Source organism: Dermacentor albipictus, chromosome 4 (genome assembly GCF_038994185.2).
Source record: "Dermacentor albipictus isolate Rhodes 1998 colony chromosome 4, USDA_Dalb.pri_finalv2, whole genome shotgun sequence".
NCBI classification, from domain to species: domain Eukaryota; kingdom Metazoa; phylum Arthropoda; class Arachnida; order Ixodida; family Ixodidae; genus Dermacentor; species Dermacentor albipictus.
Window position 1 is genome coordinate 123,714,259 of NC_091824.1, and position 22,435 is coordinate 123,736,693.

The 22,435-nt window shown below is 42.1% G+C and overlaps 1 protein-coding gene across 1 annotated transcript; it reads right to left on the minus strand.

Moving 5' to 3' along the window:
* Window positions 1–834: 834 nt before the first annotated feature.
* Rfk (Riboflavin kinase) lies at window positions 835–22,319 on the minus strand. The gene is made up of 4 exons (XM_065428870.1): window positions 22,074–22,319; window positions 10,047–10,198; window positions 7,520–7,622; window positions 835–3,091 (listed from the first exon to the last, which is right to left on the minus strand). The coding sequence occupies exons 1-4, from the start codon at window positions 22,189–22,191 to the stop codon at window positions 2,949–2,951; spliced, it is 516 nt and encodes a 171-aa protein (XP_065284942.1). The 5' UTR covers window positions 22,192–22,319; the 3' UTR covers window positions 835–2,948.
* Window positions 22,320–22,435: the final 116 nt, after the last annotated feature.

The following is a 22,435-nucleotide window of genomic DNA, read 5'->3' on the forward strand; positions in this document are numbered from 1 at the left end:
GCGCCGTAGCCCACTGTCTTACACCCCTTGGCGGGTCGACGGGAACGCTGTCGCGTTCCACTCTTGAAGGTGAAGCTTAAGCGTCCTCCAATTTTTAGTGGATTTCTTCAGTGTATGTCCAGTATGGTTATGGTCCGTTTTAGCTGTGCAACTCGGTGGACTCAACTTTCTATGCCACTCAGGATTTTCATTTGTTCTCTTGCATTCTCTACTACTATTCCCATTCACAACATGTGAAATGACATGGCCAACAGCCACTTCGCAGTTGGCAACAAAATGTGGTAGGGATTGCAAAGGGATGAACGAAAGAACAAGTCTCCTTTTTAAAGGCAATGCATGTCGTATGCCAAATGCATGTGTAATCTTTGTATAATGAGCAGGCTGGCATACTTAACTTCAAAAGGGTGTTGGCAGGCCCCTTTAAGAGATGCGTACCTAAAGCTATTTTTTTTAAATTGAAAGGCTTTTGTCAAAGTGAACCTGTAAATAGTGATCATCGCTTGCAGCTAAATACTTAATGTGTTCCCATAGAGCTGATGCAAGTGTGCCATGGTGTGCAGCAAAATAGTTTTTATAAAATTCGGGGATTTCACATGCCAAAACCACAATCTGATTATGAGGTACACTATAGTATGTGTGGCGGGGGGGTGCCCCAGATTAATTTTGACCACTCAGGGTACTCCAACACACACCCAATGCAGGGTACATGGGCGTTTTCACATTCTGCCTCCATCGGTATGCGGTCACCACAGCCGAAACCACCACATCGAGCTCAGCAGCACAACCCCATAGCCACTGGGCTATTACAACAGGGACTGAAAAAAAAGAGCCATATACAACAAAACCCACAAATGTGTGATAAGGCATGTTACCATAACTCCTTTATTAAAATAAGGGAGCATTCGAACAGATGCGTACAAAAAAAGCTACACAATAGGTCAGATCTCTTTGTAAATGCATCAAGATGAGGCTCTCAATGCATAATAATAAACAAAGCATTGAGAAATTTCACATCCGATAAAGCATGTTAGATTTCACAACTGTGCTGTCCGCTGGCGATGGTGGTGCTGGAGTTGTAAGGAAAATGAGTTTACGTGCTACGTAAGGCCAACAAGGCATCAAAATCTCAAAAGCCTGCACCTCCAAGACAATATAACATGGACAAGCATTATGCAAATGCGATAAACCCAACACGACTGCTTTAAACCTCACACTAACATTTAGAAGAAACCAATTCTGCCAAAAATGAATAAATTAGTAATAAATTTAGCACATGTGCTTGAAAAGGCCAGCCAACACCTTGTTCCCACTAGACACTCCATAAAAGTAAAAATGTAGCATAACAACTGCAGTAGAACATCTCTATCATGCTTTTGACAGGTAATAGCACCCAGATAACATTATGCAAGCATGCTGCTATGCTTATAGGCTTCAGCAAGATCATAACCATAAGAACCTATCAGTAAAGAATGTGCTAGCAGGCTTCTACTGTACAAGTCTAATGGTGACTTCAAGTATCTTTAAGTGCAAGGATATACTAAGAGAGCAGCATTTTTTCAGTGATAAGGCTTGCCCAGTAGGCTACCTTGCTTATGCTAAACCAACCTGCTTTGCTATGTAGCCTCAACAATGAAGCATCATCTTTAGTTCCGCAAGGTTTCTCATGCAAACTGGAAGACCATACAATCACAATCAGCCTATATAAGTCCACTGCAGGACAAACGCCCTCTATTATGAATATCCAATCACCCTTGCAATTTTTTAGCAAGCAAAGATAAAAAGGAAAGAAAGCTCTATCAATTCAGGGCATAGAAAGTATCACACAGCTTGCTGCAAAATGTCTATAGCCACCTCAAGTTACAATGTCATGATTTCAAAATGAAAAAGCATGGCAGATTTACATTACAGTACTCGCATGTCAACAATGACGCCATAAATAAACAGTGAACATTTGTAGTTTGCATTTTTTAATGTGATCCTTTACAGCATGAAGAAGGAATGCTTCCACTAACTTCAATATCTTGAATAAATATGAAATAAAAGTGCACTGCAGGTGATGAACATTTCTGATTTTGCCTTTTCTTGCGTGCTAAGGTATTTGCAATGGCATTGAACCCTTGTCCAATGTTTTACAAGATCTCAATGGTTCACTGTTTCCTTAGTGCACACGAAGCCTCATCACGAGTTAGATCGTGCCGGTAATGAGTTACATATGTTTATGGTAAAACATTTAACAGAAGCACACTGGCAAACTACACTTGTTTTTTAATTGCTTTGCAAGTTCCTTCACAACATGGAAATTACAGTTCTTTCGTTCAGTTAAATTCTGCAAAATCAGTTTTCTCTCACATTTTGTTGACTGTGACAACAGTAGTATATAACAAAATAGATGACAATATTAATACACTTTCAACTGTTTCTTTCAATATGAAACAAAATAACACCAATATTTGTAAAAAAGATGTGCTAACACATCTAATCTAGGTGCTAAATACTGTTTTAAATAATCACCCTCAAAAGAAAGAAATACTAAAGCTGAAGATGTCTTGCTAAAAGAAGAAAACTTCTTTCAAATGCGCTTCACCGGGGGTACTGGAAATGAGCTTCCAATTTGGACAAATAATGAGAGAGAATGATACAAATAATTTAGTTTTTGTGGAGGTAATGGGCACAAAAAGATGGTGATTAACTGCAAGGCTGCCTTAAGCCTTTCGTTAATGTGCCCCCTCAAGGAAAATTCCTTCACAAGGCCATGCTTGAAGAATCGCGCGAAATTAAACCACTCGCCTTGCATCTTCATAAATTCTTTACACCTGGGACAAGGAATGTGCTTCAGTTTGGAAAGGTGATGGAACAGAAATGATACAAATAAGTTAGCATATGTCGCAGTAAGGAACATACAAAATAGTGGTGGGGCCAATTGTAAAATTGCTCTAAAAATTCCAGGATCACGTCTCCTGGCGCACGATGTCGATGCCATTTGCAATGTTCTCCGTGAAAAACTTGTGACTCTTGAACAGCCGCCACTCTTCACGGTTGAGACTTTCATCAGCGTTCTGGATGTCTGCTTTGATCGCTGAAACTAGCTCATCTGGGCAAGACAAGTGACAGGTGGCAGGACAGTGGAAAAAGGGGAGATGAATGTCACCAAAGAGCAATGAAAATTTCATCACAAGACATAGCAAAGCATTTTCCTCTCTTCAGCCTTTAATTAGTGCAAGTGTGACCATAAGAGCAAAGGAACTTAGGCACAAATAAATTTACATTGCTCTACAGCATCACAGAATCTGATTTCAGAATGACCCAAGTCAACACAACGTCTATGATAACCCAGAATTTATGTGTATGATTACACTAATGCATGTTGACTACCAGGCATTTCAGGGAAGACCTTAAAGGCACACCAAGAGACTAATCAGTTCAAATTTAGAAATGATACCTACGTAAGGTAAATTGTGATTCAGACAGTGATGACATTTATCACATGTGCGGCTAGTAAGCAAATTCTGCAAATAGCAGCTGAACTGGTGCACTCCTTCGCATTGCGGGTTTGTGAGCACACATGATCAGCTGTGAAGCCACCCAACTATCAGCTTCATAACATAGCAAGGAAGCGCAAAGATGTCACAAAAGAAAAGAGGGCAACCAGGCACTGCCCCTTGCCTACTTGTTTTCTAATGTAGTGTGAATGTATTTTTCCACTATGTAGAGTATGCACCAACTAAGCCCATGGCAAGTACATGTACTTTTACATAAGTTGCAACAGCTGCCGTGTCTCTTGCGGCAGTCATTGTGAAGCAAAGCTAGAACTAGCCTCAAATGTTATTGTGCATTGTTAGTAGTCGCATTCAGTAGCGCAGACGGGGGGGGGGGGGGGGAAGGCTGACTGGGCTTCAGTCCCCTACCCCAAAATTTTTCTGACCAACTCTCCCTGCTCCCTTTTATGCCTGGCATGTCGCCTATGAGCAAAGGTGCATATCGTTCGAACGCCTGCCCCAGTCAAGTACAGGATGACACATGCCTGCAGGTAGACCAGGGGCCTGCTGAGGGTAACGGTTGTATCATTATGCACTAAGCTTCGAAAACCTGACGGAGAATAATCGAACCTTACCCTCCCTGAAGAGTTCTGGCGAAGCGCCTGGTTGCATCGTAGCGTTTATGGCTTCATTCCCTAATTACAGTTAAACCTCGATATAATACACTTCAATATCACAAAATTCTCAATATAATGAAGTATTTAACTTTTCATAACCTCTTGTCCATAGAACACATATTTATAACTTCTGTATAACAAAGTGTGTTTGTATGTGATTTTAATATAACTAAATTTCGCTTCCGCCGCAAACGAATGCCGAGGCAATAAATGGCAACTTCCGGGACGCAGACGGTCAAATGATAGAATTACAGGCAGCTGCTTGCTAACCCACCTCTCAAATCACGCATGCCTTGACAAGGGCGACCGCCGAAGTGGAGCCGGCATCATGTCCGGTATAAACAAGTGTGATAAGATCCTATCGCGGCCCGCGCACTTTGTGCTTTAGGTGCGAGTGAAAGTGTGCGAGGGGGAGACAAGAAAGATGGTGGCTTCATATGAGTGCCGCCTTCCCGCGCTGGAAAAGGGAAAGAGGAGAGGGGACTTCGGTCGCTCGCGGTGACGCGATGAAACGCGCGAGAGGGGCTGGGGGTGGAGTGGGGGAATAAGTTGGCACTTCGCGATTTCTGGCGCGAGTTTCGGCCGCGGTTGCGCATGGCTGTACTGAGAGCATACGCAGCCGTGCACCTTGCTTTAGAGGTAATCTGCCGCGTGTGCAAAGAGTGGGCGTGCCGAGACGGTGTGGCATCATGTTAACTGTCTTCCCGCGCGTTTAGTATTGGGGGTTACGTAATCTCGAGTTTCGGTGACTCGTTGGAGCGAAAGGCAGACGAAGCATTCCCTATCAGCTGCAGGGGCAGAGTGCATGCGAAAGTGTGGTTGGCTTCGTTGCCGACTACCAAATTCATCAAAATAAATTGCTTTCTCATTAAAATAAGCTTTCTTTTTTTAAAGGCCGATAAATCCGAAAGTTTTGCGGCTCCTATCATTGTAAGAAAAATCGATTGGCGACTGTACTTATTTGCATTAAAGGTCGAATTTCAATACAACGAAATTTCAATATAACAAAGCAAATTGCTGATTTTGCCTACTTTCTTTACCTACTTTGTTATATCGAGGTTTAACTTTATTATGTGCACAGCGACTAACCAAAGCATAAACGTCGGGAAACAAAAAGCATGTGTCATACTCCTTTAAATTAATATCTTTCCATTACTGTTTCTGAATGCAATTACTAAACAATGGACAGCAGCAATTAACCTTTCATCACATTATCACATGGCGTATCATAAATGGTACACACATTCTAGAACGTCCTTTATCATAACAGAATTGAAAAGAAAAAAAAATCATGCATTCACGCAGAATCTTCCTCCTCTCTAGCAATGAAATATATAGCAACTTCAGTACTGGAAATAATTTTTGAGTTACTTTTCTTTTAAAATATGTATGGTGAATCACAGTTACATACAAATGTAGTTCACACAATGCCTAAAAATGTCACTGTTTAAATAAACAAGATATTTTCACAAAAGTATGAATAGGTGGGCTAGTTGGTAATGCAATATTAGAAAAACTTAGAGTGCCATAAACACACAGGACATAGAAAAGGAACACACACCACACGCTTTCTGCTAAGTGCATGTGGTGTGTGTTCCTTTTCTACGTCCTGTGTGTTTATAGCGCTCTAAGTTTTTCTAATGATACATTTTCAGTCTAAGCACTGATACACTCAGTCTAAGCAGCACACAAAGAATATCAAGGTGTTTATTTGCTGATTTTTAGCCTACCGAGATCTTTTGATAGAGAAATACATTCGGGTGGTTTTGTGAGGCCAGCATTATTGAAGCTATCATATATGATGCAGCATGCAGCTAGAGGTTGTTTTGAGGAGCAGAGTAGAGATTTGTTAAAAAATAAGAAATTTGTTGGCACATTAGATATCATATTTGTACGGACTATACTCTTTCTTAGCATCACTATTTTTGTAGAATAGGCAAGAAAATGAAAATGCCAGCAGCTATTACAATGAAGATAGCGTGGTGCCTGCCGAGTTCTAGTAGCTCATAACAGCAGCAACAAATAACTGTCAAAGAAATATGAAGATTTTCCTTCAGCTTGCATTAAGTTCCTAAAGACTGCGCAAAAGAAAAATTAACCTAAAACTTAGGTCTATAAATGATCCAGCCTGGATACTGAAGCTATCAATTAGTCAGTGAAGGATGACATAATAAAATTTTAATAATACTTGTATTAGCTGGAGCAGTAAAAAAATAGTACACTCCATTGCTTAAAGCAATGTGTCATGTTTTTTAAAGCTTTCTGATACCTTTCGCAAGTTTTCTGCAATTCAAATGTATATTTGCACGGTCACAAAACACACCCATAAGTATGTGGTGTACCATGCATGATGCACAATTTTGCCTCATAAATATGCAACCAAGCATTTCTTCATAAAAGGGAGGTTGGTTTAGGCATTTCAGGTCTAAACAAAAGCTTGTATAGTTTTTTTCAAGAGAAGATAAAAATTAATGCAGTAAGGGTTCAAGATATGCCTTTTTGGCAACATATAATCACATTAATGGATCAGGACATAAGTCTAATTGAATGCCTAATTAAAGCATAAGCTGAAATTCATTAAAATTTTAGTTAACCCATGAAGGTCTAAGAAAAAAGTGCCAGCCAGATTTTATTGTGACAGGGCTTTACGAGTTTCCTGAATTGTGCTTTATTCTTTCTAATGCTAAAACTAATGCTAATGCTTTATACAGTACACTGGGCACTTATGGGAGCAAAACGCAATGCAGTTCTTTGAAGGAATGTTATACCTTGGAACCTTCTTTAAAGAAATGCTTACAACAGTTGAGTCAACACAAACCTTAAACAGGCCTAATTTTCTTTCCAATTTCGTAATTACCATTTTAGTTTTTTATTCTTTGTTGCAGAGGTGTTTTGGACCCATTTCAGTGGATGCCAAGTGATCCAGTAAATTAAAGCACCAATATGTGCCCACAGGAAGTCTAGATCAGTTAAGAGACAGGAGGAGAGCAGTGTGGATCAGATGTGGGTAGCCAATAATCTAGCTGACATTAAATGAAGCTGGGCAGGCGATGTAACGTGTAGGGTAGGTGACCAGTGGATTATTAGAGTTACAGAATGAGTGCCAAGGGAAGGGAAGTGCAGACGGGGACAGCATAATACTAGGTGGGTGATTAAATTAAGAAATCTGCATGCACAAGTTGGGTTCAACTAGCGCAAGGCAGGGGCAATTAGAGATTGCAGGGAGATGCCTTCGTCCTGCAGTGGACATAAAGATAGGCTAACGATGATGATGTGCCTACAAAACACATCTAAAGGCTACAAAACAGAAATCAGTTAGAACAGGAAAGAAGGCGGTGCTGAAAGCAATAAACCACAGATGCTCACCTAGAGAGTTGAAGTTCTTTTCGGGCCTCAGATAGCCCAGCACTACAACCTTGAGCATTGCCCCATAGAAGTCTTGGTCGAACTTGTGCATGATGTGAGTTTCCTACATCAATGAAATGAGATTAAGAATAAGTGACATTTATTTAACACGCAGATTTGTTTCGCTTGTTTTAAGCAGTGAATTGTGCACACCAAAGTTAAATGGACCTAATGTTATAACTTTGCAAGCGAAATAAAACAAGTGACATATGACATATAACCATGACATGTAAGCACAGCACTCATTTAAAAAAAGAAAAAAAAAAGAATAGTGCTTGAAACATATGTCCTCAGTTACACTATAATTATTTTTGGAGTAACTTACGTAATACTTAATGAAAGTAGCATGCTTAACAGAAAATTACAATTCAACCCAATTTAAACTTGAAAACGTGTTGGTTAGGCTTCTAAAATTTTATAAGCATGGCACAACACCTGTAATATAAGTCGTGGGTGAAAACGACTGGGAGCTGTGCAAGTCAGTAAATTTATGTTGTTGTGTCGTTACAAGCTTTGCTCATGAATCTATATGCACCAGTTAGCAGTATCCACTGTTCACTCTCATTACAGTGCTTCCAAGGTAGATGCAATAGACCCATCTTTTCTTGTTCACAGACAACAAACAAGACTACTGTAGTGGATCCGATTCCGCCGCCGCCGCCGCCGTGAGCGTCTGCACAAGGAGCGGATGTTAATGTTCGCGGCGCCGGCCTCCTTGTCTCGGCGTGGAAGTCACGTACAATAAAGGCTCGGTTTCACCGGCTGCTCGCCGGTCGCTCTCAAAAGTTTGTTCTCTTCTCTCTGCGCGTGTCTGTCTATAGCGGACGCATTTCGCGCCCCTATAACTACTATATAACATCAGAGTAACACAGCAACAAGACTGATGACGACTTAGCAAAATTTTAGCTCATATTTCGCTGTAAAATTCTCAAATACTGCTTTCACAGTTACCTGTAGCAGCTTCTTTGATTTATCTTTCAAGGGCCCCAACCTATTCTAAGCTGAAATCTCACTTTCATATATGAGCAAGGCAATACATCAAAATAACCAAGATGTAGCCAATACTGTTTTCACATGCTACAAGATCAGTTACACAATGAAAAATATAAATGTGATTCAGTGGCGCTCACATGTTTTGAAATGGCTGTTCAAAGTTGGCTGCTTTCTTTGTAAAAGGTCCTAATACAAAATTGTTATATGGGCTATGGAATAATTATGTAATGCTCTGTGACATTTAAAATTTTTTAAGAGGTGGTAGGAGGAGGAGGCGCAGGCACCAGAAGCGCATTTGTTTTGATACTGCTTCCTTCAGGGAATCATAAGGTTTACATTATACAACACTTAAGCTACATAACTAATGCTTGGAGTAAGCATGGGCTGCCAGCCAAAATTAAAAAAAAAAGAGGTCCTTATTAACTGCAGCTACAAATCACCCAAGTTCAAATTAACATGAGCCAAAGGCATGCCACACTTAAGTACATTACCTCAAGTCACCATCAACCTGACAAAATATGCTTGCCTCAATCCTAGACAAAAAAAAGGAACAACACCCCTGTATATTCCAAAAGGATATGCAGAAACACTAAAAAGCAGCAGATGGCAGCACCATCTGCCGAGAACAAGGCACGAGTGCCGTTGAAAGTTATTAGCATCAACACAAATAGCAGCTGCAGCCTGCAGCTGCAAGTGAAACAGACTAAGTCACATATGTCACAGTTACTGCAGCCTGTCTAGCAAGTTTTCGTGCCACAGCAGCTGTGAAAAGCACATTTATTTTCAGTCTGACGTGATGTGTCGTGTGGCTGAAAAGAGCTCGAGGGTCTGCAATTCTATGGACGAATGTGTCATGAATGTGTTAATGCCACTTCACTTGTGCTGCAATATTTCTCCAGTTGCAAGGAAGTGAAATGAGATAAGAGCAACAGGAACAAAATGTAACATCATTGTATTGCATAATCTTCAGCTGATAAGCTAATCATGTTTGTCACTACACATGCATGATATTTTGGCAGTACATAACAGTAATCATTGGCAATTATCTTTCGTATTCTAAATCTAACTTTTTTGCTTGTAGCTTGAATACAGCTGAGTGTTGCAATGTTGACGCCAAATAAGAATAATTATCGGGAGTGTCATAGCTTGTAAATTACCCAGTGTATCACTAAATATTAGTGATATGTGGGCAGTACAATACACTATGGACAACAATTTTTTCTAAATTCTAGATAATTTCTTTCATTTGTAGTAGCCTCAATACAGCCGAATGGTGTAAAACAGAGGCTGAATGGGAACATTTGCATGTAACGATTATACAATGACAAATTAGCTTTAATAACCTTAATATAGGAATCCACATGGATGTTCGAAGCCAGAAAAAGAAAGCCAAGACAAATTGATGCTCTAGCCATCATCCACACACTGGCATGGCCACCACACCACCAGTATTGATGCTAGTAGAGCTGTTAATGTTTTTTGCCCCAGCACTTACCATCGACTTTTTCTCGTTCTTGTAGTATGGGTTCCAGCCAACGCTCATCACCATCTTGTTGACAGGGCCATCATTGACAGAAGCCCAACCGTAGTAGACTCCACAATCCAGTTCCGCAGGAATTTTTGAGACCAGCTCTTGCGAGAAGTTGGCTGTTATGAGAAATCGAATGTGATACCCGTTATTGATTTTGCAGCTTCCTTATTTCTTTCAGTGAAAAATTGCTGAATAAAGCAGAGTAGCTAACAACCTTAGATGACTGCAGTGTTGTTTAGAAGAAGAAAAAAGAAAGCTGTGTAACAAACAGCAAACTGCTAATGCGCTGATGCAACAGATGCCCCATAATGGAAGCCAAGAGCTGTTCTATACCATGTAAGCCACGACAAAACACACGCTGTAGTAATATTTAATCAACACAAACACAATGCCCATTGTCCACAAATGTACAATATAAAAGCTGACGTATATACTTCAGAAAACAAAGGTGAATTTTGTTTTCTTAAGCAAGAAAACAAGAGATAGTCATGTTAAGTGACATCTACTCATATAAATCATAGCAAGTGGTGAAACTGATAAAGATAACGAATTCAAAATAATGTCCTTAGAGCAGTTAAGTGAAAACAAAAGATAAGGTGTTACAAGAGAAGGCCAGACCACAAAATGCTTGTGCACCAAAGATACTCAAAACAAACTTAGTAGTAGTGATCGTCAGACAAGGCCAATTATCTATATAATATTCATCAGTTAAATGTGCTTGGGTGAATTACAGCCCATATAAAAAAGTCCTTCAACAAGTGCTCAAAGTTATGTGTCCAGGGAAAACATGGGGAGGGCGGGAGATGGAAATTCAAGACTATGAGCAAAACGAGAACAAGGTGAAAGCAGGAGCCAATGTTTTGACAAGTGGACGTGTCTTCTTCAAGGCAAGTCCACTTGAAGAAGATGAGTCCACTTGTCGAAACGGTGGGTTTTGCTTTCACCTTGTTCTTGTTTTGCTCAAAGTTATGTATGTGACACCGAGTTCACATTCAGTGGACATTGACCATTTTAGCATTTATGGCTTAATTATAAGATTTCAAAATAATTACTGCCTTCCTGTTCTTTCCCAATTTTCATGCATTATATGAAGCACCAATGCTGTCCTTCACAAACTAGACAAGTTCTCTTAGTTTTTGCAGGCAGCTATAATCCACGACTATAGCCAATGAGTGTTTAAGACTTGATTGTGTGTATATTTTCCTAGCTACTTGCCTTTCTTTTTTCTTGCTCCCCCCCGCTTTTCCCGAACGCCTGCAGCACTACTGCCTCACTTCACTCTGGCACTGAGACTGTGGGCGGCTTGTAGAGAGGCAACATAATGCCCCAATGCAATGCGCTACCACATTGCTGTGGTGATATATAGGAAAAGTTCAAATTGTGTAGGTTAATTACAGCCTTTGCAGTATATTACTGATCCAAATGCTCCACAGCATTATAACTGCATTAAGTGCAGGTTAAGTACGACTTTTGGTGAAAATTCAGCAGGTGCTCAAAAGCACTATATATGGACATTTTAAAGTGTGTACTTTAATTAGACAACTGAAATTATTAGTACTTCTGCACGAAATGTACAGCTTCATAGGAAATTGGTCTGTGATTTTGCAAGGTCCCATGACTCTGCTGTCATTTCTTTTAATGCAAGCAAACAATGATAAAGGTTGCATCATATTATTGAAAATGCAGTATTTTGATGACACTGAGATCGCCTGATTGCCCACAATGTAGGAAAACAATAGAATGAAGGTGCTTGCCACAGGTTCTGTGCTGCCCGAGGCCTATGTGCATGTAGAGCAAAATGTGGGGAAACGTAAGGACACTGTGTTCCCGTATAATTACATGCAAGAGTGACATGTAATCGCTCTGCAGCCATTTTATAAACATGGAGTAGTGCCAAGAGTATATTTTTGAACCTGGATTAAGCAACTGTCACATTGGACATCGTCAAATTACGCTGTATAATCAAATGTTGTAATGGTGGCATATTCAGCCATTCAGAGAGGCTGTAGCAGTTCTGTTAGCCAATCAAAGCTGAAGATATGGTGAAATTGTACAAAGTGGAATACATGTAGGAAGGAATTCCTTGCTCAATGCCAGAATATCACCTCAGATTAAAGTAGAAAACAAAATGCACTGGAGTAATTTCAGAACTGGTTGGGTTTGAACTTATGCTGATAGTACTCCACTGCTCCGTTTCGGTGCTAGCACAGCCTTTGCCTAGCTAAGTCCATTAAACTGCAGTGTTCCCTGTGCTCTTGAGCTTATTGCTTGTATGGCAACTGGTGCAGCTCTAAATGCCCCCAAGTTGACAGGCATTTGATAATGCATATGTTGATGAAGCCGCACAAATAGATAGTTAATTATGCAAATGCTCCACAGCATTATAAGTGCGTTTCAGGAACAGCGTAATTGCACAAATTTACTCAGTTTTCCCAGTGAGGAGTAGCAGGCTAGAGACATGCTCTCTGACCTCTCCTTCTTCCCTTCATTAATATCTCCTCAATTTTATTGAAATAACAAAGGTCAAATAAGAACTCACTTACTGATGGCTTACTAGTCTGTTTTTTACTGTTGGCAACATAACTGCAATGTTGCGATGTGTTATAGTAAAGAAAATTAGTAATAAATGCACCTGCATATTATTGTTCAATATTCGTACTAGAAAACTTTGATATTCACACATTCATAGTGTGCGCAGGCTTCAACCGACAGTCACCTTCAGCAACATGAGGGAATGTCGATATGATAAACCAAGAAATTAAATATATATATTTAGGTTTTAGTGTCACGAAATTATGCACAATCTTACGAGTAAAACAGAGCAACAGCAAGCGTGAACAAGCAGTCTGAAGTATTTAAATATGCTGCTAAGTGTTTGATGTATCAGTTCTGCAGAAACCTGCAAGGTAGAGAGAAGTAATTAATAAAGGGAGAATTAAACATCCACCCAATCGTAGCAATTGCTACAAAGGAAACCCATGCGGGTTCCTTGAAAGAAAAGCCTGGTAGAGCAGCTGCCCCAAAAATGCGGTAGTCCCGGGATAGAGTCTCAGACCAGGACAAATTTTTCTTCAACTACGCAGCTTTTCTTTCGAGGAACCAGTATGGGTTTCTTTTGTAGCAATTGCTACGATTGGGTGGATGTCTCATTTTCCCTTAACAATTACTTCGAGTTGTTGATAAATTCGACTTCGCCCAGCCATCTGCTAGCCGCCTGGGCTAGCTCTGATGGTAGAGCGACTGCCCCAGAAAGGCAGTGGTCCTGGGTTTGAACACTGGACCAGGACAAATTTTTCTTTAACTATGAGGTGTTTCTTTCGAAGAATCTGTATAGGTTTTCTTTGTAGTGATTGCTATGATAGGGTAGATGTCTAATTTTACCTTTATTAAAGCTGCTAAATGCCGTACACCATGCCATACAACCTTGTATTTCAAACTATGCGGTTTTTGTTTACATGTCGTCTTAGCGGCTTTGGTTTCCTTTATGTGTTGATTTTATTGAATAATGTGGTTGATATGCAAAACAGATTCACTTTATCATACATTCCTTAGTTGTGAGCGCAAATTTTTCATTTAGGCAGGCTACATTGTTGTGTATTAGCATGGCTGTTTCACAGATGTCTAACTTCACCTGTGTATTTTGCTATGCTGTTGTGCTCCAACATGCCAAATGTGTATGCAAGGCTAATAATGAAAGTGCAGCAGGAATTGCTGTTCTAAGTGCACTTGGAATCAAACCAGGTGCATCCTGTGAGTTTGCTCTGACCAGGTTTAATAAGGAGTGGGATCGCAAAGCACAGTTTTGCAGCTCAACAGAGAGCAAAGAATGATGGAGACTGGAAAAAAGAAACATGAAAGGCTTTTGCGATGATGGAAAGAAAGTAAAAAAAAAGGTGTATACTCTCTTAGAGCCTTTCTAACCTTTGTGGTACATGTGCAAACAAAAAAACCCGAACAGCCCCAATACAATCCTGAATTTCTCTTCTAGGTCGTAAGTGTGTGTAGTATATTATTTCTTACATCCTGGTAGTACAAACTCAAGTTTCTTAGGCTCCAGTAAATGGCAGTAATATATCTGCCAACTTAATTGATCATCCTGGCATTTGCTTTTGAAAAAAAAAAAAAAGGCAAATGGAAATCTGAAACTATGGCTAATATTTGATGCATAATTACACAAAGAGATGCCATGGCAAAAAAACTTCAGAAATTTTAGCACCATGTTCAGCATCCCCATTTCGCAGACATGTCAGCATTTCCAATTCAGCGTGCAAAATTTTTCCTAACATATACAGTAGCTTTTAACACAGAATGCCAAAACCACAGCAACCCTTTCACCCTCTCATATGAAAAAAAACAACTGCAGCTGCCATCTCCCCTTAGAGGCAAGAGGGACGCATTAGCCTCTATATGTACTTGTTTACTTGTGCCCATGTGGGTATTATTACTTGCCACTGTGGTTAAAATTACATTCTGGGGTTTTACGTGCCAAAGCTGTGATTTGATGATGAGTCATGTGATAGCGAGGGACTACAGATTAATTTTGACCACTTGAAGTTCTCTAATGTGCACCCAATGCACGGTACACAGGCATTTTTGTATTTCACTCCCACTGAAATGTGACTGCCACGAACAGGATTCGGTCCCACACCCTCAGGCTTGGTAGCACAATGGCATAGCCATTACACCACCATGGCAGGTAGCTGTGGTTCAGTGGCTTTGGCATTGTGCTGCTGATTTACAGGGAGAATTCGATCCCCTGTCTCCATGGTCACATTCCAATGGGACAGAATGCAAAAACACTTGTGCACTCAGATTTACGTTTAGCCCTCCACTACGCCATCCTTCGTAGCCTATGTGTCTATATATAACTCTAGACTGACAAAATATTTTTCAAAGCTCCATTTTTGGTAATTTCACGGTATTACCTGAGAAGATGAAGGTCAAAGTTCCACATTTTGAATTTTGCATCGTAACTGTGGAGCTTGTACGTCAGTGTGATGTCACAAATTCCAAAGCATGTTCTCGTATTTTGTCTGCTGCTCAGTAGAAGTCTCTGAAGCTTGGTAAACAAAATATTCGGCTACTTTAGAATACTATCTAGTCAATTTTTACTGATAGAAAGTGAACTATGCATGAGCAGACATTGTCAAAGCTTATGACATCTTGGTGAGCTGTTGCAGGAACTTCAAGGTGACTTCTCCATATGTCCCGTATTTGAACAAATTCTGGCTTATCAAGCCCTTTCTCATGGCAAGAGTGTCCTTTTTTGATACTGCAGATGGGTAATTTACTAATACAGCTCAAATGATTTCTCTATAATGACTCTTTAAATCCCATAATTTGATATTGATTTTTGTCTTAGTTAATAATAGGAATCAGCCCCAGAAACCAAATGCAGTAACTGTTGCTTGTCCCACTTTCGTTTTGGAATGTAGAAACAGATGAGCTACTGTAGATGAATGAAATGCAAGCAAGTTATACCTAATTGGAATGCATTCTTTTTGTTCCCACTATCCCCAGTTCCTGTGATGTTCTTGTGATGTTGATATGGTTTTGCCTTGCATGCTTAGTTTTAGGCTTACATAATTACTGGTAAATCGATTTGTATAGTGATGCGAAATTGTACCATGGAATTGGTTTAGGTTCAGAAAGTGCTTTACTTCATAATTTCCCATTTATACTTCACTTATCCATGGCAGCACAAGCAAACATGAGCACTGAAAATATTTTGGAACAGTTGGCATTTAAAATGGCCTTCTTGGAAAGCTATAATGCTAATGCAAGGTTAAAGTCATGCCTGTGGCATGTGAGGAGTTTGGCTACACTGAACTTTTAATGCTCAGCTTTGTTGTAGCTTTCACAAAGGTAGCAAAGTTAAACATTTTGCACAGTGCAAGGCAATGAAACGATTGAAGAAGAAAACAAAAAAGAAGCTGTAGTTTCGCCCGAGAGGCAAAGTATACCGACTGCGAGAGCAAATTATAGATAGCTATAAGAAGTAAGGATAGTAGTTTTAACAGCCGTATAAGCTTGTAAACATTTGCTTACGAACTAAATTAACAAGCACGGTGTCACGCGCGCACGGGTAAACATGAACACATCTTGCTCGATGACCGCGGAAACTTGCTGTCAAAACGCTGGAGTGGGGAATCGAGGAAGCAGCAGCGAGCGAATTTAACCTTCGTGCATTTCTCGCATCAACGCCAACGAAACGTCGAAAGCACAGCGCATACGAAGCTACCGGCACTACGCGCACCCAGCAAACATCGCAGGCCCGCGCGGGCGCGCACTTTGGATGGCCACGTCGCAGATCACTAGACAGTTTTAGTTACATGTACGTAGAGGCTTCACGTCAGCAAACGTGAAAAGCCTACGTACCTTACGTGCACGCCATCTGAAACGCTTTTAGCTTACACGTACGCGACGCGCGCCAATAGATAGTGTTCCTGTATATACAGGTACACTAGCCAATAGAGACCCCGTAGCCCCATCTATCGGGAAATGTGAACACGGCGGTAGCCAATTCGATCCTGTCGCTATGTTTCAATGCAAGCCGTCTGCGCGCGCGCGGCCCGCTATCGCTTGTTCGTGATCTCGCGGAACTCCCACGCGAAGCTGTCTACGTGCGCAAGAAACGCACGCAAAGAATTGAATCTCACGTACGTCCGTGAGAGGCGCGCGCGCCCGCTACGTTGTACGCATGCGCATTGCTGACACGTAGAAGCTCTACGTACGCAAAGCCTCTACGTACTACGTGTAGGCAGCAGCCGCCTCACCCCCGTGCTAGCGCGAGACAGGAGAGGGCGAGCTCCCGGCCCGCCTTCCTCGCTCGCGCACGCGTTCGCCGGCTCACCCTCGCACATACAGCATACGGCGCGCGCGGCAACGATTTTATCACCCTTGGACTTTATACAAAACCTCACGGCGACGGCCGAAATGCGGCTGGAGTGTCCATCGCAATAATAATAATAATAAAAAAGTATTTTCATGGAAAGGTCTCGCGCGGCTAAGTACAGCTGGATGGATCTCGCACATGAGCTGCCTACGTACGGGACTTCCGACTCGGTGTTGAGAAAATAAACTGGCCGCAACGGTAAAGATCGTGTACGCACCTGTGACAAAACTATTGTGCAAGATGAGTCAGCTGGAAACAGAGGCACCATCCTGTGCTAAATTAAGAAATCAAAACAGTGCAGCAGCAGAACAGCTGCCCCCAACGCATGATTTAATTTATTGTGACGAAAGCCACAGGGGTTTATTACGTCAGTACAGCCGGAAGGAACAAGCAAACAACGACGAAAGGAACTAGAAATAAATTGACACTTCTACCATGAAAAGCAAACACGGCAATGTACAGCATGTGCTGTGACATTCGACCAGAGGGAGACCTAATTGAAGTAAAGAGAATTAAAGCATTGTATGAAACTGTCTGAAAGGGCCCCTCACCAGGCGTGGACATTGAGCTGACAGGCGCCGCGCATACAATGCGCGCAAAATTACTTCGCTACGCGCCGCGGAGAGATGATGGCTTAGTGGCCTAAGCAGGGGTGCGAATCAATGGTGGGGATCATCAAACAAAGAAAAAAAAAGTGAAAAAAATCAAGAATAAAAAACAAAACACTACATGTTCATACATTCCGGCCAAGCCGGCCTCGCGCATAAACTCCCGCGTAAGAGCCGGGCGCCGTTTGCCCTTCTCCTCGCGGGCGCCGCCCTCCAAGCAGGAGGGATGACGTCGTGCGCCTACGTGGTACATGTGTCCTTGCTGCGACGTCGCACTTAGTGACTCGTGACTTTTTCAAGGCAACATCTGTTATTAAGGCGAAGCTTTCTTTGCCTTTTCCTTCGACTTTCCCACTGCTGCTTCTGTGGGCTGCTGCTGTCGCGCACACCGCTTCTGGGGTGGGGGGGTTCAAAGATGGCAGGCGCGAGTAAGAGAGGAAAGACGACGGGAGAAACTCGTTTTCACCCCACCGCGTCGAATGTGCACAATACCCTCTAGGGCTCCCTGGCCGACGCCACTTTAGCCGCTTGACAGCTTTAATTATCCGTGGCTCCCCTCAGAAGCACTGCAGAAACTGCAGGCCAGAGGGGACGCATATGGAACTGTAGAGAGAAGATGGAGAAGAGGCAGTTCCCATACAAGAGAAGGGGGGAGGTGCAGTGAGAAGGCAAGGAAACGCCACTACTGTACGACAGCGGTTGCGAGGACACAGGATAGGCTTAAGTTCAAGGTACGGTACAGTACGTTGCTGCTATTTCTGAAAAATAAACGCCATGCGAATGTCAAGCGGGCATGATTGTATTGCGCTTAGTCTTACACTGACGAACGTAAGGGACAGGACGCGGGCGTACGTAGCGCAAGTACGTCCGCGTCCTGTCCCCTACGTTTGTCAGTATAACACTAAGAGCAATATAATCATGAACGTCCACCAACTATAGCCCCGTTCATTGCTTTACAAAATGTCAAGAGAGCAACTTATGCAGGGCGCGCAGAAGCAGAGCCACATTAATCAAGGCGCACCGCAGGGTCCAGGAGACACTACGGAAGCGGCCGACCGTCAAATCAACACTTCTGTGCCCGCCGCGTCAGCTTTGCGGCTATGGCATTGCTAGAGGTCGTGGATTTGATCCCAATCGCGGCAGCCGTATTTGGACGGGGACGAAACAGAAAACGCACGTGCACTTAGATTTTGGGACACGTTAATTTACATCACGGTGTCAAAATTAATCCGGAGTCCGCCACTACGGCGTGCCTCATAATCCGAGTGTGGTTTTGGCACGTACAGCCCCATAATCTAATTCAAGTTTTAATTCAATTCAAGTTTAATACTTCGGCCACAGTTCGATGTGCCATGTGAGGCAATGACAACGCTCAGCCCTCTCAGAGGTTATAAAATATGGCGCACAACACGCATCAAGCAAACACCTCTCCCTGTGTGTTCTGTGTACTACGCAGACAAACAGCAGTGGTGCACGCAAGGTAACGTTTAACATCAACTAACCGATCTTTCGTTAGCCTTAACGTCGAAGAAATTAAGCTTTAGCCGTCAACATTACCACTAATTATCGTCAAAGCATCCAGCACGGAAAGCTTCGCTTACATCGATTCCCACAGTGCGTGGGTTCAGCATAATTTTTGTGTAATCTGTTGCATCGATAGACGAATTAAGGTTTAGAGAAATAATAAAACACACAAACCGAATGTCTGCGTGTATTTGTTTTACTTCGTACCGCAGCAAGAGAGAGATGTACTTCCGTTTCGTCTGCTTGTTCCCACGTCGTGCAGTTTTTTTTTACAATACTATTAATTGGTGATTTGACAATATTCCCAGCTTTAGGTTTAAGGCCAATATTAGATCAATTAAATCTAAATTTCTTATAGGTGAAAATTATGAGTACAAGAAAATTTCCTAATTTATTATAAAAAGAGCTTCTAGTCGCGCGTGCTGATACCGAAACTATGCAATTTCCTACCGTGTTCCAGCGCGCGATCATGCTGTGTGATCCGTTTGTGTCTGCCTCAATGTTCGTGTAGCACTGACTTATACCGCTAGTCAGCTCGGTGTTCTAGGGCACAGCGCGCACAATCGCGCGCCACGCGAAACGAGACATACACAACAGCTCGCGCGCGACACCATCAGCGGAAGGCCACCGCGCAGCAACAAACCGAGGGGGGGGGGGAAGAGAGAGAGGTTCGTGACGTATGCGTCACGCGATCCATGGAGGTCCGTTAGGGAGAACCAATGGGAGAACGCAGGGAAGGAATTTCGCTTGCGCAGGCTAGACGGGGCAAGTGGAGAGAGCAGTACTGAGGAGTAGTAGTAGTAGTGTCTCGTGGCAGTGGCTTTACTAATTACTACTAAGTGCCACGTACTAATTAAGTGCTGTTTTTAGTTCAGATATATACCCCCCCCCAAAAAAAAAAATAATGATGAGCTACATAATACTCCTACATAACCTCCTGAAATGAGTTCGCACCACTGAAATGTTTCAGTTTGTTCGCCATTCAGTAACCATGAGTATGTAACAAATAGTATGCAGGCAAGGGTCCCAAAGTCAATGACTGTAACGAAACCCTCGGTTCTAAAAAAAAACGTATTCAATTTGAAAAATTCCTGCGGCTGGACGCTCATTAGAGGGCACGTAGAAACTTCCAGCGTATAACCAGAATTGGGGCCTGGTGAGGGGCCGTTTCAACACTATAGTGATTAAAGTATCAGCACAGCACTGATAGAAATAAATTCTGCAAGCAGAGCAACATTCAAAATTTTCCCTCTGACATTTAGAAAGGTCAACTAACGCCTCGCGCGTTGTGAATTTCATCGGCACGTTGAAACGTACGAGAGCAACGTAGCAATTGAGATAGATGGACGAAGTGCCACGTACTAATTAAGTGCTGTTTTTAGTTCAGATATATACCCCCCCCCCAAAAAAAAAAGTAATGATAAGCTACATAATACTCAATAACTATAGGGGCTCGCTTGACAATCGGGAAGGAAATTTGAGCCTTTTTTGCTGTTATTCTATAACAGATATCATGCAATAGAGCCTTAGGGCAATACCTGGCATCCATTTATCCCTTTAATAATTGTAACAGTTCACGAGTGCCAGATGTTTTGATAAAATGTCATTACAATGTTCTCAAATAGGCTGCAAAACTGCAAGGCAATGCCATGAATACTCCACAAAGGTTCAGCTGCTGTATAATAGCTACTGAAATACATAGAAAGGAAGAGCTATGTATATATATTAAAAAATGTATAGTTTTCTGAACTACGCTATATCCTAATGATAGTTACGAATTTAGTGTCAGGACAGAAATCAACTTGTGAAGTGGAGTCTACTCAGATGAAAATAATTTGACCAGAGCTCAGTTGTGCGATTTGTAGCTTGTGCCTCTCTCTTTTCCTTGTTGGCTTGTAGTGGCAAATTAGCTTCAATTATAGATAAATTGAAACTGAAATGATATCGTGGTGAAAGTTTTCTCTGCGGCCGACAGGAATTAACCGTTTTCCAGTTTGTAATCTTGCAGAAGTTTAGCCAATATATGTATTACTGAACACCATACGCAAACATAGGTTGCAGTTTTCGCATCTTAAGTAGTTTTGCTAGCATATAAAACTAGTTTCCTTTACCAGAGTTTAAAATTCTGAGAATGTAATTATAATGATCGAAGTGCCTCCATGGTGGAGCTAGGTGAAATGAAGAAAATAAAATCTTTTTACGCCGCGCAAGGTAATTAAAGCATCATATAAGACGACCTGTTTATTCCGTTTATTTCGTCCATTCAGGCCACAGAGTTGATTTTCTATCTTCAATGAGCTTGATTAGCGGATCTACATTAAAGATGATGAGCACACCCGAAGAGGGATCAAGCAGAGCAGCAAGCTCTAGGTCAAGTGTGTTTGAAAACGACCGTGCCAGCAGCGCTCGACGTATGACGCGAGTTCTTAGCATTAAATTCTACTCGGGAAACGTAATCCACGCGCTATACACGGTACGATCCAGCCACGCAGAAATATCCAGAAAGAATAAAGGAAAGCAGGAAAAAGACATCAAACCGAGGTTTACTCACCTGACGCAATAAATGTTTAATCAACAGGCCCGCGGCGAGAGGCGCACGAATCAATCGAAGCCGAACGCGATTAACCTTACGCACTATTCCATATATTACGCAAGCTGCAGAAAGGCCCTACTCCATCGTCTTAAAACGGCGGAAATCTTGTAAGGAAAAACCGCCGGCACAAAGGTTTCGGCTAGCGGAACCAGCGACAACAAAGGCCGTATACAGGTACAGGGCGCTATCAGATGGACTTCGAGGAGTGCGCTGGTAATCAGTGCCGTTGGCTTGTAGTACGCGATACTTATATAAGAAACAAGTACGCACGAGGGAGCGTCGGTAAACGTATTTTCCCAGGTGCTTGCCTTGACCGCACCTTGACATCCATTGAAGCAGGGACGGATAAGAAGCGGAATTAAATCACTCACCGGTGGGTATACCCAACTGCTTGCTGCCTCGGCCGAACCCTTTCACTACGGTGCCACGAAGAAACAGCGGCAAACACTTGACGCCGTTAGGAGACAGCTTGGACGGAAATACTGGCATTGGAGATTTATAGGGTGCAACTCGACAATTGCAGAACCGGAGTACAACTTCGCAGCCAAACGCGAGGTTCGTGCGGTTAGCGAGCGTGTAGTGTGTCGTGTGTCCACAGAACGCGCAGACGACTTGTTTTTCTTCTGTCTTTTAGCGGATCGAGTCGATATCTAGTCGGTCATAACTTCCTAAACCGAAACCGAAAACAACTTCATGTTCGCGGAACCTACTGGAATACCGCTCTGATACAGTA

Bases quoted from the DNA above. Each gene is read 5' to 3' on its own strand.
- Rfk (XM_065428870.1), bottom strand. From the start codon at position 22,191: ATGCCAGTATTTCCGTCCAAGCTGTCTCCTAACGGCGTCAAGTGTTTG. The intron at 10,199-22,073 runs GTGAGTGATTTA...TTCTCATAACAG, and splicing joins GCAGTTGGGTATACCCACCG to CCAACTTCTCGCAAGAGCTG. The intron at 7,623-10,046 runs GTAAGTGCTGGG...TCATTGATGTAG, and splicing joins AGAACGAGAAAAAGTCGATG to GAAACTCACATCATGCACAA.